General features: G+C 39.6%; 1 protein-coding gene across 1 annotated transcript; it reads left to right on the forward strand.

Annotated features, from left to right (window-relative positions):
- Window positions 1-935: 935 nt before the first annotated feature.
- On the forward strand, window positions 936-19526 carry LOC145442811 (uncharacterized). Its single transcript, XM_080320823.1, has 16 exons — window positions 936-1131; window positions 1561-1632; window positions 1697-1748; window positions 3602-3726; window positions 3790-3925; window positions 4313-4404; window positions 7530-7698; window positions 9244-9410; window positions 10092-10150; window positions 11341-11446; window positions 13276-13434; window positions 13498-13628; window positions 14842-14930; window positions 16563-16743; window positions 18570-18655; window positions 19276-19526. Exons 1-16 carry the CDS (start codon window positions 985-987, stop codon window positions 19377-19379), a joined length of 1875 nt encoding a protein of 624 aa, XP_080176949.1. The 5' UTR covers window positions 936-984; the 3' UTR covers window positions 19380-19526.
- Window positions 19527-19588: the final 62 nt, after the last annotated feature.

Consider the following 19588-nt stretch of genomic DNA (forward strand, 5'->3'; position numbering starts at 1 on the left):
CGAAAAGAATTCTATAAAAGATTTTCCCATATTTTTGTACCGCGGGTCGTCAAATTACATGCGACAATGCAAGTCTTAACACATTTCCTAAATTGAATATATAATGGAGTGTAGTGACATTTTAAATAGCTTTGTCAGATGCAAGGTTTTCAACTAAGATGTGTATCTTGCGGAGCATTTCGCAGTGTTACGGTCAAATAATTTTCAGCGATCCCCTTAGAAGAGGATAGCCATATAGGTGTATATTCAATCCATGGAAATGGGGATGCAATTATCGAAGTAATGCAGGATTGCTCTGATATAGCGTTTAGTAACTGGGTAATGGGATTGGGGAGCATAAAGTAAAAACTAACTTTTATTCCGTATCATCTCTCCCTTATTCGAAATGACGCATCAACGCTAAGTCGGTAGGTTGCGGGATGATGTTCTGCTCGGCAAATAGGAAATTGGCTCATACCAAAAATGTAGGAGACCGGAGCTTAAAAAACGTTTAAATGTATCTTACATACGCGTAGATCGTTATCAAATGTTGTAGCGAATAGATTGAAGCACTCGGTTATCTCCGAAGTAATATTATTGTATAGATATGAAGCGTGTTATTGTGGTAAAGTAAGGGTAGGTTCTAACGAATTCAGACTGAAATTTACTCTCATATGACAATTGCTATTCCCACTTAAATTTTAAGATCAATGTCAAATAGTCCTATACAAATTCAACATTACGAATACCCTCGATTTTAGACGGCAAATTGTACTGCAATCAACAAGGATAATGCTTGCTCTATGCTTATTCATTGCAATAGCGTACCTGCAGAAACAAGCGGCCCTATTGTCCCCTCGAATTCTGAAGACTGCGACGCCATAGTCTATTCGTTATATGAGTCGTGGCGTATCAGTATTGCTGAAACTTTCATGATTTCAAACCGGCCACGGCTCTGAACCGATATTTATGTGTGAATTCATTTGAAGCGATACACCAAACATAATGGATGGTAGAAATATAATTAGCAGTCTCGCACTGCTGGCGCTTTGCTGCTTCGGAGTGGATTCTGTAGGAGTGGACATGGGCACATGTGGTTGCGTGTGCGGTGATGGCGGCAGCGACACTGCGGTAGTGACAAGAGATGGAGCGGTGAGTATAGGTCTGCAATTTCTGTAAGTTCATTTTGGATAAGGGGATTATATTATTAGCCTATAAGCTGGCGGCCATTTCAAACAGTGAAGGCACTGAAATTGCCTGGACATTACCGTATAGCAGCCAATCATGGACGATTCAAAAATATAACTTTCAAAGTGCCAATATTCATCAGGCCTGTTTCGTTCGTAAATATTCCACAGTGTTTAGTGGATATTTGACATGAAGCGGTTACGTGAGAATTCCACATACACATCATGTACTACGCCTACCGAAGTTTTCAGCTCGGCTACGTTAACAACGTTTCGACATGTATGGCTAGGTAAATAGCTGAATCGCTTAGGATAGACGTTAGTTATCGAATGAAACTGTCAAAATAATAACGATCCGTGATAGTAAACTATCTCCCTTTTCATATTCCAACAGACATCCAATTTCTACAACAATATTCGTGGGCCCAAAGGAGATTTGGGTCGTCCAGGAAAACCGGGCGCTCCAGTAAGTCGTCAAAAATATGGGTCTATGTGTGAAGCTTTCTTGAAGCATTGTTCTTGAATAACAGGGGCCGCGAGGAGGGCCAGGATCGGCGGGACCTAAAGGAGAACCTGGCAGAAGTATGCTTTGATTACAACATACAGTATTGCTCCCAGCCTTTGTAGTTATGATATGTAAATTGAATACACTGTCAGTTTTTGAAACCAGACAGCTAACATATGCGACAATGTCGCTCGATAACCGACCAACCACCATGCTATCATAAGTTATCGTGAGTACCCACTTTTTTACATTGGAAAATGCGCACTATTTACTGATTTCATGACATGGACTATATCAGTAAGACTTGCCGTACGGAAGAGCATAGAGCGATGGTTTTCGGCACCTTGGGACGCATCACCAAACCCCACGAGCGCTATATGTGATTTCACTCGTGCCACCAACGGTTAGAACATTAGAATGTGCTTATTCAATATGGCGACCATTTGTGTCGTTCGGCAATAGAGGTAGGATTTTCAAATTCCAAGCGAAAAATATAACCATAAGATTAAAAATACGAGAAAGGCCTAGCAGTAAGTGCAAATAATTTCACCTTCTCCTGATTGCACATTGTTCTTTAGTATCTGGATAGATTGTTGGAGGTCCTCAATATACAACTGCATAATTTATTTCATAGTGTCGACTAACACGCGTCATTGACAATCGTCAGCAAGCAAGTTAAGGATTTGGAATGGACATTGCATATGGCATAGGGTTGCCATACGTCCGGAATCTCCCGGAAATGTATTTTAAAATATGCCTAAATGTCCGAAATTTTGAAGGCTTGAAAATCGGATCTAATTTTTGACCGTAAATCAACATGAGCAATATATTTTTTGGGCAGATTTACGCTACTTGAAATATTTCCTCACGCTGCGTCACATTACACATGTCACATTGCATGTAATATGGGGACCAACGCCCTCGAATAAAATGCACTAAAAAAAATAAATGAAAAAAAAACATCATTTACTGAAATAAATCTAATTGTAATCGCAATTATAAGAAAACAATATATTCCTAGATTCGCTTAAAGCCATTTAGATGCTTTAGTCAAAGATAGTGGTTCTAAACCTGGGGGTCGTTTGCCTTTATTTTGGGGTTCGCGAACATGTTAAACGTAATCAGATTCCAAACTAGGTCGTGAATATGTGTGGGCAAAGGTGCTGACCGTATTTTTTAGTAATCAGCTTATCAAATTTTGAGCTAGGTCACGGAACATTTTAAAATTAGAAATAGAGTCGTAGTCGTAACCATAGAAGGCTGAAAACCACCGAATGTGCAACCTGCTGGTACGTACCAGCATTTAGGCGCATAAATAGTGTTATCCGTGTGACATGAACACGACTTAACGATGTACAATTACGCTTCCAGTAATATATCGACGAACGATGCACAATTACGTTCCCTGTAATATATGGAAGAATACATATTATTGAGAGTTCATTCACAGAATTTATTGACCAGATACACATAGAAAACAGACGCATATAGTGCACCCACAAGAAGCTGTATCGACTACCGTATGGTGGACCAAGATCAGTGTTTAATTGGGAGAGAGGGGGGCTGAAAAAATGATATTTCGGTGCTGGTCACAACTTGCAGCACACAACCCCGGATTGGATCGCGACCACCTCTGGTCGATATGCAAAGCTTTGCTAATGTAGCGTCATATTGACAGACAACTTACCCGACCTCATAATAAAGTCCGCTAGTTGGCGCTAAAGAGTGTCCGGAATTTCAACCTCACAAATATGGTTACCCTAATATGGCATATCAACAATCGTATCACCAAATATGACGTCGCCACCGTCAAGGGGATTCGACTAATGGACCAGGTTTTCTATATGTATCGCAAATTGTAAACCAGCTTCTCTGTTTCTTGCTAAACATAGTACAATGTTATGTTATAACAGCTCGTTCTCTTATACAGCGTTTGGCGACAGCGGCTCAAGGCAGAAGCCAGCTGAATCGTGTCAAGATCTACGACAATCGAAACGCACCATTTCGTCCGGGATTTACACGATCCAACCAACTGAGGCCTCATCTCCCATTGAAGTGATTATAACTTTGATGAACTCCTGTACCCTTTCAATACATAACTATGAATCATAACGACAGGTATATTGCGATATGGAATCTGCTGGCGGCGGCTGGACTCTTGTCGCGAGCGTACACGAAAACAATATTTACGGCCGCTGTACATTAGGCGATAAATGGTCCAGTGAGCAAGGAAAAACAAACCCACTGTATCCAGGTATAGTAAGGGATCTCTCGATCGATGCAAATGTATATACCAAACTTGGACAACTAGATAGTTGTAATATTGTAATTAGACTAATCACAGCGAAATGTCGGTGATCTGGTGCTTATCTAATTTGTGAAATTTTCCATGCCCTACTTATATTTCTAATCTAATTTCTGGTTTTGCGGAAAATACTACAGGAGAACTGTATAGTGCGAAACGAGCGAAGCTTGCTGTGCAGACAATTGCCATTCTCGTGTTTATGGCAAGGAACTCTGATTTGATATAAATTCGGAATTTGATTTAATTACCGAATTCAGTTATTCTAATGCGAATCTGATCTGGAAAAGCTCTGGCACATGCACCGAATACAGATTGTGATTTTCTTTCTGTGCTCAGGTTCTGGCAACTGGGAAAATTTCCGTACCTTCGGAACACCGGAAGGAGCCACAAGTGACGATTACAAAAGTTTAGCGTACTTCACCATGCAGGTGACTCTCCTATTTTGGTCACAATGCAAACAAAATGTTCATGCAATCCACTCCCGTATTATTGTTAGGGTAGCTGAGAAATAACTTCTTCATCACTTCAAAGATAATTTGGCGTTTCATCTACCACGCCTATTTCCTAGCACTTCGTGACAACGCTGCGGGTCGATCACGACATCACAAAGATGTATCCCAAGTCTCGCGCGTAACTTTGTACTAGATGTTTCGTATGCTGCGATATACGACCAGTCGAGGTTTGAATGCTGCCATAATGGAAAATAGTATTAAAAGTGTTATTCTCGTCTTGTTAATGGCAAGGGGCATATAATTTCAGTATCCGAGGCAATTGTCTTATGAACTTCTAATACTGGGCAGGAGAGCAGTGTTCTTGTGAGTCATATGAGAGATATTATTGCGTTGTTCATTGTCAAAACACAGTGGTCATGTGTCAATCATTCAGTACACTCGGATATGATTACCACGTTCAGACGTCCTAGCGATGATGGTTGTACACCACAATGTGTAAGGCTTCCATATCCCGAGAGAAGACCTCGCAAATTAGTTGTGTGACGTGTTTTTATCTGGCGCAATGGTTCTTGAACTTTTTTCTTAAAAGTTTGTTCTTGAACTTTTTTCGACACGCCCCCCCCCATTTTATGACAGTCAAAATATATGTCTTATCGTGATATCAAGCCAATCAATCAGTATGCTAGCGATCCCCACGGATAGCTTGATGGCATTGAAGGTCATATGTGTTGATGAGAGAATTCTGAAAGACGAAATTAGGACAATATACAAACAATGACCATGAAATGAGGGTAAATCGCGCCGAGCGCGAAAATTTTTCAAGTCAACTGTGGCTTCGCGCCAGCCTTTAGAGCAGTGGTTCTCACCTTTTTTCAGATACGCCCCCCGTTATGATAGTGAGAAAGTTTGCGCCCCCCTTATCGTCATATCACAAAATCCAACCGGGATGCTAGCAACTAGGGATGGTGTGAACGCGAGGTTCACGTTCGCGTTCTGTGTGTGAACCTCGGAAATTTAGAGGTTCACGTTCACAACAGAACCTTGGTAGGTTCTGCACTGTGAAACTTTCGCGTATATTATAATTTTCACTTCATAATGACATTTTTCATTCAAATTTATTGCATTATTGCATGGCGCTGGCAGTATAAAAATCAACAGTAAACGATCAAACGACCATGCACCTTGACAATTTCAAAAGTTTTACTTGCTTTGTTACAAATGTTTGCTCGAAATATCCAGCTTTATTACCCTTTGTGAACATTTAGTGACTCTCTGCTGTGAGCTTGACCCGCAATCACACAACATCATGAGCGAAATGCGTAGTCAGCAATGATGCTTACTCCACCAATCAATGAGATTAATATCATTTTCTGATGTAAAAATTCTAGCAGGGGTTCAGGGTCAATCTTGACTGCGTAGGTTCACTGTATCATTAAATTGAAATCCGTACGGTTGAGGTGTTGGCTACTGCTGTATAACTTGTTAATTGAGTAAAATCGGTAGCAAGTATAGAAACCTCTTTTACACTCTGCTCGATATCAATGTAGCAATACTCAGACGCCGAATACATTGTCTGGTCTGGGCTAGACCGTTAAGGCGTAAGCTTTTATTCCCTAGTAAGTCGTCGTCGAAATTGTTGGCTAAGCGACGGAAAATATTGATTTATGGGATTATTATATCATTTGATTGCCTCAGTTGATACATTCAGCGACGTTTAAAACGCCAATATGTACCTCAGCATTGTGGCATTATGTGGCCCGAGTCGTCGCTAGGTATTGTGTACAGTGTACACTGTACGATATAGGCTATCACCTCACTGAAAGATAGGATTGGAATTAGCAATATGACGTCACGTGACGTCATGAGGTTCACGTTCGTGTTCACACAGAACCTTTCAAAAAGGTTCGCGTTCACACGAACCTGAACCTTTCAGAGGTTCGCACCATCCCTACTAGCAACCCCAACCGATTTTTTGGTGTCATGGAAGGTTATGACTGTTGATCAAAGAAATAAAAAATATGAATTCGGTCTATATATAGAGAAACACGCGTGAATTGGAGGTAAATTGAGCAGAGCACGAAATATTTTTCAGTTGACCGCTTCTTCGCGCCCCCCTTCAGATGATTTCACGCCCCCCAGCTTAAGAACCACTGCTTTAGAGAGTTTTACGCCCCGCAGTTTGACAACCACTTATCTAGCGTTTATATCAATAGGTTGCGTAAATAATCCGTTCCTCGACAGCCCTATCTATATTTAATAATTCTGACTCGATACCATGTACCCATGTACCAGTGATAAGCCGTACTTGATCTTGTTTTGTTCACTTTGCTATTCGTTTAGATTAGATCAATGATAATCCATATTCCATGAATTATTGTCTGTTATAAATACGTCCAAGCGGGAGATGATTGGGTAAATTTAGCTCCTTTTAGACATCTGATCTAAGCCAGAATTACTGTATTACTTAAAGTGAGATAATGAAGAGCTTCCTGGAGGTACAGATCTTCCATAGACAATTGAATAGTATATTCATATTGGAATGAACCCGAATATTTTCGGCTGACACTCGTCAGGGGTAATCGTCAGCAACTGATAGAGAATTGGAAAGAACATTGTATATCAACAATCGTATCACAAACTATGACGTCATAGGCATGAAATTTCGAACAATCGGGGCGAAGAGAGCGCTGAGGCTCAAAGTACTAGTTTTAGATGGTACAGGAACTCCTTCTGTGGGCACAGACTTGGTTGGCGTATTTTGATGACAGTCGACAACACGAAATTTCTTGTCCCAGCAATTTTTCGCTCAAACTCGATTATCTAACAAATGTTTGCCAACGGCAGAATTTATGGAATTTGCCTGTTCTGAATCAAGTGTCAGGGGATGAGTTAAGGGCGAGGCTTCCATCGAGCGCGATGCGCGTGTTCTAATGAATAATGCAATGAATCATCTATCTAGCTTCCTACTCTCCAGGTAATTCTGGCTGACCAAGGAAGAAAATATTTTTTCTTGTTTTGACAAGGGACGAACCTGCATTATTGCCACGGAGGACGAATCTAATGACAAGTCGCTTAAAAACAATAACGTCACTTTATGACAGGCATCTGATGTGATGCTGTGGCACGTTCCAAATGATATTGAGATCAGCCAAGCCGCAACCGACGCCACTTTGAAATATTACACGAACACTAGATTTCTAACCAACTATGGCGGGACTTTGCAATCGTTGTACAGCAAGTACTTTCCGCTGCAAATGAGCGTCAAACCAGGTATGTGTATACATAGGCTTGAACATTATTATTAACGGTATGCAGAGTGCTCACTGTTCAATCTCGGTTTCCAGGTCCATTCCTCATCTTGTAGAAACATGTGTTAATAAATCAAAATACATAAATGCTGTTTGTATTATGAGATAACTAGCATAAGACGTGTACGTATTGGGTACAAATACTGGATTTCAAAATACCCAACTACAACTAGAACTATTGACCTTTTAAAAGTCCGCAACTTATTAGTTTGAATGGGAGGGCGTTCGACCCCCAAACCCCAGGCCCCGTTACAACAATAAAAGTAGTGATAACGCTGAGCTAGCAATGGCTGCAAGAACAAAACACCGATTCACACCAAACGATGACAAGTGTTTTCTAGTTATTCGTCAACCATTTTTTAAAATACGTAACTAGAACTTGAAATAGGCCTACTCAGAAAAATGGTAGGCCTACTTAGTTGAGCGTCATATAAACATATAGCAAGCAGACTTGGACAACTAGATAATTCTAGTTGTCTAATTTCACTAAATTAGAGCGAAATGCCGGTAATCTAATTCTAATCTAATTTGTGAAATGCTTCCATGCTCTAATTCCAATTCTAATCTAATTTGTGAAATGTCCGTATTCTCTAATTCTAGTTCTAATCTAATTATTGTTTTCCTGAAAATGCCTCTTTGTCCAAGGCATATTGCACTATTGCAGTGAGTTAAAACGAATATCCCGCTTGCGCAGGGAAATCCAGTGCCAAGCCGCCATCGCCTTACTTACACCGTGGAGTCATAGTAGATATTATGACGAATATAGCCTGCTAGAGTAGCTTGTAGTCTGCAAACAACATTCTAGTTTCTAAAACTTTACGTTAGTACATCGCCATTCTGACTAACATGGGCGATGCCCACGGTAACCATAAAAGAAGTAATATTTTATTAAATTATAGTAAAAATCGAGCCAAGCTTGGTGTACAGAAGTTAACCATTCTCATGTTTATGGGAATGCACTGTTGTTGTTGTTTATTAAACAAACACATGTGGCGCTTATCGCCTCACGGCCTTTTGCACCACGCACTGTGATTTGATGTGAACTGCATTTTGCTGTATTCATTTCCCATATACAATTTCATTCAATTTCCAAGTTTTTGCGAACTAAGTATAGCTCTAATTCTAATTCTAATCTAATCTGGAAAATCCTTAGTAGCTCTAATTCTAATTCTAATCTAATTTGAAAAAAGCTGTGTAGCTCTAATTCTAATTCTAATCTAATTTGGAAAACTGCGCAGCTCTAATTCTAATTCTAATCTAGTTTGAAAAAAACTGTGGAGCTCTAATTCTAATTTTAATCTAATTCAGAAAAGCTGAAAATTTTCTAGTTGTCCAAGTCTGATAGCAAGTTTGCACAAGTCTAGTGCTTGTGCAATTAATTTCACGGCCAAGTATAACCCATAGTGCAATATCAATGTCGCATAAAATATATCCGATCCCATACTTGCTCAGCAATCAGCATTAATACAATTATCATCCTTACAAATCAAATAACACTGTTCGGCAGGAGCGACGATGGAGGGTGTTTCAACTCTAGTAGCAGCTTTCAATCAATCGCAAAGCGCCATTCGCGCCCTCGTGCCTGGCTTCTACAATTACGTTTACGACTTCGACGGCAGAACCCAAAATTACATCAAAGATGGCGGACAAGATATGTTCGACACGGGGAACAAGGTGCGTAATCGATATGCACGGGTGATGCCATAGACACTTGTTGTGTGTCTTATATCCCTCTCCTTATCGGGTCGTTATGTATTAGTTAATCATTGCTTTCCTGTGCGGCGAGACAGACCCCGATGGGTTGCGGGTTCGAGCACGGCAGAGGTCGACTCCAGAATTTCCTACCTACGTGTTGGAGGTTTATCTTGGCTCCTCCTTGCCATCTCATCCGTCTAAGCGGTTTCTTATAAAAGCTTAGAAGTGGGCCATGGTATAAGTCAGCAGCAACGAAATATAAATGGAGAAAATTGGCCTAGTGTAAATGACCATAGTATAGTCGAGAAACACCATGAATATCACAAACAACATTGCTTTCTTAATCATCAGTTTCCAAATTATCTTTTATTGAAATTGCTACAATTTCCGAGTTATTTAAATTGCCTTTCACGGGGTATTGTGAGATCTCAGGTAGTAAAAGCCCATTAATATGAAACCGCAGTCTTATGTATTTGGGCACGAAAATTTTACCAATGGGCAGAGCATGACATATTCTCTATTTGGACATTTTCAAGTCATGTTCAATTCATCGCGCCGTGGGTAAATACAGTGACGTAACTCACATCTTAAATGCTCGTTCACGATGTAGTCCTGACAAGGATTATGATGAAGGTTTTGACTTCAATACTATTTTGACAGCTCTATTATCAAATCGGAGATACTCCAGAGATTCAAGTTACGTACAACGTCAATTACAGGTATGCTGTTATGATGAAGGCAACATTCGTACTGGAATCCTTAGAACATATGTTTTCATTCGCTCAGCTATGGTATGAGATGATCACTAAGCAAGACTACGTGGGTTCACAAAAGGGGTGGACCCAACATATCGTTCTTTACTTACGGTGGCACACGTATGGCTCCCAGAGCGAGTTAGCAACGCAGTATACCTCTACTTTTAGGAGTACTCATGTAGATTATGCGTGCTTGCACCACTTCAACTGAAACAGTCCAGCCATAATTTCTTACTTTTCCCAATCTGGATTTTTGAAAAGTAGACAGCTGTTAAGGAATAAGTTTTCGTCACTATTACTCAAGTGAATCAGTCATAAAAACTGCTCGAAATGGCTCTTTATCGCCGTAACGCAATGGATATGTGCGGACTTCACCTATTCGTAAAGTGTCATTTTGCGCTGGTTACCAAGATAAACATTGTAATTTCCGAAGAATGCACCTCCGATTAGCTACTAAATCATGCTACTCCTCAACCAAATCTACTATTAGAGACTGTTCACTAGAGTACTTTGTCAGACCTTCCATCTCTACCCTGGAAGTTGGTACTTTTCCCAGGGTTGTAACCAAGTCACAAGGTTCCGAGTCACAATTCAATCTCACTTTTATAGTTTTGACTCGATTCAAGTCGAGTCATTTTCTATTCGCCACGGAGTCGAGTCGAGTCCGAGTAATAGTGTTAAGACCCGAGCCCTAGTAAGAGTCACACTGTTTACTGTACAGTATCGAGTTCAAGTCAGGTTCAACTTATTCTTCGAAACTATTGGGTGATATCGAAGGCCTCGGATTCAAATTATACTCATTTTTCTCACTCTAAACATGTTCATTCAAATAATAGATAATAAACACAGTTTCTGGGCCTATTTTTCGATTATCGGTTCTGAGATAGGCGACTTCGATGAGTCATATAGAATGTGCGAGTCAATTGACTTGCGCAAGTACTCGAGTACAAGTCGAGTCAGCACACAAATTCACTTGAGACGAGCCGATTCAACAAATTGCGACTTGAGTCAGCACAATCCTGACTGCTAGTTGTACTGGGTAAAAATACAAGGCGTTACTTGTACTTCCACGTGAAAACACAACGCTGACTATACTTTGATCAGCTCTGAACTGTCGTAGTTCATCGACTTCAACATCGAAATCCTATCCACAGGAACAGAAGCCAAGGCGTGGATGTACTCGCCGCTACGTCGCACCCTTTCAGCGCAATGATGTGGATTGGGAACGAAGGACGAGCCACGCCAAAATTCACGTTGAAGGTACTAAAAACTGGTGACGTTTCGTGGACAGTAGAATCCGCTCAATTCGGACACGGGATAACCTGAAAAACCGTTTTATTCGGCCAAGATGCCTTGGAACGGAACAAAAATAAATATGATCATGGATTCGCCAATAATATGAAGTCGAAATTCCACTTTAAAAAAAGAGTTATCGGTATAGGCCACTGGAGGTGAAAAAATATCGGCGATTTTCGTGACGTCACAACATGATGGTAGGAAGTCAGCAAACTATAGTGCTTGACCGATAGACTGAGAATATTGCTATTCTTCATACTGCTTACACTTTCAAGGTGTCCAGATGTAGCCTGAATGGCTGTAAGGCTGTTGAAATAAATGCTCTCAAATTTATAAAATGCGTTTTTTGAGGTATAGATTGCATCTTATTTGAATATCGGCTGAATGTATTGGTGTTATCGCTGAAGGTGCTAGTTTTATCTCTGTCGGCGCAGAAATCCAATATTGGTCGGGCTCTAATTATTTAACGTCAGAAACTCTGGTTAATTCGGACAATTCTCCGGATAATTTGGTCACGGCCTCTCAATATCAATCGTTGGGTTATATGATACAATAACTATTACTAAGTTCTTTTTAACGCAAGATGGATGATTATTATAATGACGATTCATGCAGTCTAATCGACAATGCACTCATAAAGTCCGTGCCAGGTTCATGTCGTTTTCACATCGGTAACATTGCGTCCATCTTGTAGAACAGAATGGTACAGAAAAGTTTTTTCGTTTTATTTCGTGGTGTACTTTTACCATGTGAAAATATCGTTTTAGCGCTTGCTGCATGGCTTTTATTGGCTTAGTAGTATACTATATTTGAAGATTAGCTATACATGTACCGTATCAACCCTGAATATTCACTGTAGAGTAGGGGTGTTGACTTTTTCTTTCAAATTGTACCGGCTACTTGGTAAAATTGTTAGGTTACCTAAAAAAACACGCTGCTCACCCATTTTGACTCAATTCCAACCTATTGTGGCGTCGCTATAGGAGAAAAAGTTTTTTTGACAAATGAGAATAAATATTTTTTCTTCAAATTTTACTGCCTACCCCATGAAATTGTTACATTGTCTGAAAACACGATGCACAACGAATTTGACTCAATTCGAACCAGTTGAAACGAAGTTATTGATGTTCAAAATTTGAGATTTCAAATCATAGTATATGCGGTGGGCAGAACTATATTAAATAATTAAAGAATTTTCCACCGTAAATACTATTTTATACAAATGCAAATTTTTCAATTACAATAACTCCGCTTCCACTGGTTGGAATTCAGTAAAATTTGATGAGCTTCTATAGATTTTGAATTTTATTTATTTATTTTTATATAATGAAAAAATAACTTTCTTCTCTTGTTGCAATGTGGCTACTGGCTGGAATTGAACCAAATTTAGTGTTTAGGCTTTAATTAGGTAACCTAACAATTTTATCAAGTAGCCAGTACAATTTGAGATAAAAAGTCATTTTTGAATTCCCCTACACTACAGTACACAGTAATTGTTGAATCGTTTGGTATCAAAATACCGTACAACACAACTAACATTGTAGATATAACTCCTGTGCGTTGTATACCAATTACCGAAGTAATGTACAGCTGCAATTCATTTATTATCCTTAAATACAGTATTTTAATGAGTTATAATTTATATGCCTTTACGCATGACAACAAATCGAACGACTGATTTATGTTTAATTCGGACAAAGTTGTTTCTCCTCTTTGAGGCCAAAATGAGCGAAACCAAAGTGTTGGAATTAAGCGGAGTCGAGTGTTTATCAACATGGAGTGACTGGTTTTAGGTCGTGTCAGGTACCGGAGCAGACGGAGACGGTCATTACAGCACACGGACTGGGGAAATGACATACGGGGATCTACATTTGCAATATTACGCTTATAATGTGTACGACGCCAACGATCCCTCTATCTGTAAAGTGTTTTATTACATTGACAACGTGCGAGTAAGTGGATAAGGATTATGGCGATAATCATCGGAAATATGTAATATTCAAATGTCGTGGCAGACCTGGCAGTCAGTACCACCCACGGCCTTCACCAACGCACCCTGGTCATCAGGTACGGACAGTCTCACACACTCGGTACAGGCAACTGGTGCCCCAAAATCAATTCTGATGGGATACATGCTGTTATCAAAGTAAGAGAATTCGCATTAGCATACCCAAAACCGTCGTCTTGAAAGTAAATCAAATAACAGATACATATGCATATGTATATTCAATTAGCAGCCGTAATTGTATAACGCGGAAATTCAGAAAATATTTATTATTATGTGGGATATACCGACTACATTATCCCGCGTTATCAGTTTCGACCAACAAAACTGTTGGAGTATTGATTTGTCATGGATTGATATATACGACTTCACGATGTCTTCCAGAATCCAATTGTCGTACACGATTTCATTCACCTAGACTGCCTGTGGTCAGCAGTGACAGACTATTCATCGCTGGCTATTTAGGCGACTTACATTCCAGAGTTGAACGATATCGAAATCAAAGACCCGAACAAAGCCTGATGATTATTTTGGTTCTATAGGGTCGGTCTTTTAGGCTCGGACCTTTTTCGGCAAACATTGGATGCTCCCATGATTTCCGGATTTGCATTGTAGCTGGAATCCAAAACAGGAACAAAATTTGAAAATAGCATATCCACTTATCTCTGATCTGCACTAATTTTCCATCTCGTTTACCAATTAGCAATACCTGTTTATCGTAACCTCGATCGAATCTCCTTCAAGAGATTGTGAATGTATAAATGATAATGATTTTGCGTATCCGGATCCGATAAAACGGAATCCTAATCCAATTCTGATCATGTCTCTGTCTTATCGCTAAAATCCAGACCCCAAAATATCCTTCTGAATGGTAACATAGCAAGAATCTAATGTCCCTGTATTCGGCAGAGGTGGTCAGTAACGAAGTACTTCTACTGGCCAGAGTACGCAAGTATTAATTGCCTGCTGGCGCTACTTACTCAAATGCTTAAATTTTCAACCTACTTCCACTTCTAGGTAAAACCAGACCTAGAATACCCGTTTAAATACTTACTTGGAAATCGCTACTTATTCGTGTACTTGAGTACATATTTATTTACGACTTCTATTTGTTCAACTTGACGCAAAACAGCACAGTAAACAAACACAAAGTCACTTTGAATTTGTTTAGGAAAAACTTTCCTGCTAGAATCCAATATCCTGTCCCGTACATGGACAGTTGACACTGGACTTTGTAGTTACCTACTTTTCAGAGTTCCCGTACGAATTTTCTACTCAGGGACACTTACGCAACCTTCCTAAATAAGTCTACAGAGCTGCTTTGACTGATGCATTGTTCACGTTCTGTTGACAGGATTACAGACCTTGAAGTCTCGAATAGCCAAATAAGGGCAGTGCTCAATAAAACCCTGGAAATCGTGAGCCATTTCAACAAAATCGACGGTGGGTATTATTTCACCTGAAGGCCTCATTCCCGCTACGCATTTGACCGGCTAAGGTTTCCACTGGCGCACTTTGACCATCGCGAAAACAAAAAAAAACATGAGAACTGTTAGATTGGAAGCTGGCTTCTAATATGGAAGAGTCCAACAATTGTTAGCCTTCATTAACCCGCGGAAAACTCACGCTACTCCGCAAGCCTTCGCGGAACCCCAAATTCTTGTCGAGCCATAAAAGCGAATATTTACCACGACATACTTGTAATACATAATACTGGTTCACATAATGAACTGTGCTCCAACAGAGTGTTAAAAGAATAAACCCAATAAAATATAATTTTCACAAAAATCAAAACATTATTATGAATATTTATAGCAAATCACTGTGATTCCTGCTGTTGCCTTTCTATTACCCGTTCAGAAATGCCAGGCTTCACCTTGGAAAGTGTTATCGCAGTGATTCTGGAACTGGGGGCGTGAAAGCATCTGAAGGGGGACGCGAAGCTGCCATTTCATAGTTGTTGCTCGGTGTAGTCCTATAGTCCTTATTTTTTATTATTAATTTTCTCATCAACAGTCATAACCTTCCATGCCATCAAACAATACGTTGGGATCGCTAGCATTGTGGTGGCATTTTGTGATATGACGATAAGGGGGCGAGACTTTTCACTATCATAAAGAGGGCCGTGTCTAAAAAAGTTATAGAAACACTGTGTTATCGCATTGTTTATAAATTTATAATTAACTTATATCTAGCTAGGAAATATTGGAGAATTAGCACAGCGGAAGGACAGGGTTTCGATTGAGAACCTGTCGTTCATCTGCGTACGTCACTACACACGACATACCATCACACATTCACAATTCGAGTACTAACGGACCTAATCACCCGGAACCAATAACGGCCAAGACGGTCGTATCATTACAAATCCTTGTTATGACATGATTGTGCGTCTTGACCTTCAGGGAACAGCCTGGCTCAGGGAATCTCTGGTGTTCCATGAACAACCGGTCAAGAACCACTGGTTCTAGATTGCGTTGTCAATAGATAACGATGGCGACAAACGTGTGAGACTTGAACGAACCTTTATTTTACGCTGGACATATATGAGAATCAGTAGTTTATTATCAGCCATACCACCAATCATACAGTAGCTGCGTACTGCCTATTGTCCAACATTCCCCATTAGTCTGGTAAGTTCACTTGACATTTGAAATTAAATACAATGAAATATATATTCTATAGATACATTCGAATCAATGACTGTTACACAATTTCATACTACCCAGCATAACCTTAGAAGGTCGGTTGCTGTTGATTGTATCTTAAGGTGGGTCGATATATGATCAATGATCCATGAATCAGAACATCAGAAAGCGAGAGAGAAATAGAGAGATTTATTGATTCGCCAACCGCAAAGAAAATAACATTGGCGCATCAAATAATAACATACATCAGATTCCTAGTCAAGTCGCTACAGCCCTGCTTTACCACGATAGACGAGTTGGTGGCCGTCAAAAATGCTAATGAAGCAATTTATCGCTTTCGAGTATAGTTTTTCCCAAAAACAATGTAATCTCGATAAGGCCACATATGAATTAGAAGAAGCTAACGACCGCGTTATTTGTGTCCTAGAATTTAACTGCAGCAGATTGAATGAGTCTCTTGTGGAACCAGTGCTGTATCTCAAAGGATCCAACGAAGCTGTGTCCGCGGGAATCCCGCCGATTGTCAAGTCCGCATCTACTCCTGGTTATGTGCAGTTTAGGTCCATCTCTCCGAAAGGAATACCGAACGCTATTTGCCCAGGGCTGAAGTAAGTCGTTTCCCATATTAGCATGTTACTTCACAACCAGCAGCGAATTGATCTGAATGTTTCTATCGTTTCTGACACCAGTTTTGACTTCTAACCGGAGGTGAAGCGCTTTCTTCTGAGCACTCAAGTAAATTTGGCGTACTTGCACTGTAAATTAGAGTTGTTAAAAAACTTTTTTTTCCAATTTTCAAGGCTATTTCCGAAAATCGTTGGGTTGACTAAAAAATCGTTGCACACCAAATTTGGCTAAACTCCAACCTGTAGATGTGAAGCTATAGAAGTTTAAGAATTTTTAATTCATTGAATTTGATGCAGCATTTGACACAAATTTTGACGCAGTTATATGAGTTTCTCATTAATAATTCACTGATTACCCACCGCCAATGCTATTTTGTCAAACCCAACATTTTCAATTGCAATAACTTCGCTTCTACGCGTCGGAAGTTAGCAAAAATTGTCCTGCATCCTTATTTTAGACAACTTAACCATTTCATGGGGTTGAAAGTAAAATTTGGAAATCATTTTTAAATATTTTTATATCACATTTCAAACTCCTGTAGCTTCGCATTACTGGTTGGAATTGAGCCAAATTTGGTCTGCAACGTTTTTTTTAGTTAAACGAACATTTTTATCAAATAGCCGCGAAAATTTGAAAACAAAAATTATTTTTGAACAACTTCACTGTGGTACATACTCGGGTGTTTATGTTTAATGGATTATTTGTACTTCTACATAAAAAATTTTCAGGCGAAACTACATAACTCTTAGTTAAACTTTATTCTTCGTAAGGTAAGATGTAGTTTAAGGATATGTTACCGTCACCTTTGAGTGAAATTATCATGTTTACTGATTTCGAGAACCCTGTATCACCGTAACTTGATATATTTGTAAATTGCACCTATTTGTAGTGACATTGCTTATTTTGAGTTAGCCGCAAAGACACAACCTGTAATTTTGACAGTGACCACCTCCGATAAATAGCTAACATTATGTGACACATCGACCAAATCTACTTTTTGGAATTGCTTACTTGAATATTTTTCATTTTCTATACTCCCTCTTTGAAGTAGTTTGACATGTCTTTGAAATTCTTGCTTGTACATTATTAGTATTTTTCGGCCTCACTTCGACGCCCTAGTAATGTTTCCTACTGCTTATATATGCTCCGCTCAGTCTCCGAAACCGTTCATTAACTGCCGTCGCTATGTTCGTATTTTATGGATGGCATTTATATTTAGGGTTTGGTTGACTTACACTACTCATTGGAAACATCGGACGCAGTCACAACGATATATTTGTCCATGCTTTTCCATTGTCGGCTCTGCAGCCTTTGCATTCTATTAGGATATACTAAAGTAGATCGTATGTTGAACAACCTCCATAATTCAGATGCGATGTGCGCTCCGTTCATGAAATCTTCATGTGCGTCAATCGCTCGACTGAATCCAGGCGAGAGCAGTTACGAATTATTATATCAATTCCGAACCTGTGATCAACTCTCAACGAAATGAATTCAAATCAAGAACGAGTTTCACATATTCGTTAACTAACCTTGAATCGCAATCAGTCGTGATGATGTCGCCAAACGTTAAAACCTCAGGATTTTTTTATTATGCAAATTGCTGTTGCATTTTGAAGTGGTTTGGTGATATAACGTTCGCATCAAATCACTTTAAGGGCCATGAGTTGTTGACCCATGAAATATATCGACTCTAAGCTAAGACTAACCACCGTTCCCGTGTTCATACCCTTTAAATAACTACAGTATCTATATTTTCTTTGTTGGAATGCGTCACAATGTCTTGGTAACATCGATTCTAATTTAGAACTGAATCATGTCGACCACAGTCCGTGTGCATCGGGGGCATGAACTCAATAGGAGCGGATGAACGATCGTGCGGCGATTTTGCAGGTAAATGTGGGTTGAGTAAATCGCGAGGCGCTTTACCAACATTTCCAGAGATCGGTGTCAGCAAATAGTCACGCCAAACATGTTGGACTTATTTGAACTGAAATGATTGCTGTTCAGATGATTACCTAGTAATTCGCTTAACTTAGCAGCGCAGATATTTATACAGATGTTCGATTGAGAATAATGTGTAATCCAAAATAGGATATCCGCTGCAAACTTGTTATTCAGCAACTAAGGATAAGGAAGTGCCGGTTCACTTCATTTTATAAAATCAGCATCGAGTATAGCATAACCAAGTTTTTCTATTGTGGATGAAATTAATTGCAGAGTGTGCGAATGAATGCGACTCGACCACTGTTAATTGCGTTGCGTATCTGAATACTAAGCTTCGATTAAAACCTTTGGGTATCTTTGAAGATTGGCTTGATGGCATTTGTGATAGACAAATTATGAACGTGATAGTTGTTGTTGTTTTTGGTATTGACAGTGTTTCGACTACTGTAGTCATTTACACCAGGCCGATATTTCCTATCTTGGATAGGTCTACTGATCTGTTGACTGGTAGCACCCCACGTTCTTTCTCGGCTGTACGGAGTAGCCTATCAATGTTGTTTTTTAAGGATGGGCTGGACTTCCTGGCGATACACCGACGCAAGTAGCACCCGACGGGTCTGCGAAAGCTACCAACGATCTCAAGACTTCAATTCTCATCTTCACGAGATGATTTCAATGATTTAGCATGCCTAATTTCTGAATGCTGATCTGAGGTTTTCTCTTAATTTAGCATTATACATCGTAACAAGAAATGTTGAACTTCACAACGTCGGTAGTAGGCTACACATAATAAACATTGCTATCGAATCGTATCGGATATCGGTGAAGTGATTCAGTAGTCATGATTTTGTTTACTCGCATCACGCGGTAAAAACTTCA

The sequence above is a fragment of the Botryllus schlosseri genome, chromosome 7, assembly GCF_051294905.1.
Source record: "Botryllus schlosseri isolate E-star chromosome 7, Bs_hap1, whole genome shotgun sequence".
In the NCBI taxonomy this organism is placed as follows: domain Eukaryota; kingdom Metazoa; phylum Chordata; class Ascidiacea; order Stolidobranchia; family Styelidae; genus Botryllus; species Botryllus schlosseri.

What these genes read in the sequence shown, in the direction of transcription:
- LOC145442811 (XM_080320823.1), top strand. Translation starts at nt 985, where the DNA reads ATGGATGGTAGAAATATAATTAGCAGTCTCGCACTGCTGGCGCTTTGC. An exon ending in ATTACATTGACAACGTGCGA is followed by an intron (nt 13,435 to 13,497) that starts GTAAGTGGATAA and finishes ATGTCGTGGCAG; the next exon opens with ACCTGGCAGTCAGTACCACC. An exon ending in ATCGTGCGGCGATTTTGCAG is followed by an intron (nt 18,656 to 19,275) that starts GTAAATGTGGGT and finishes TTGTTTTTTAAG; the next exon opens with GATGGGCTGGACTTCCTGGC.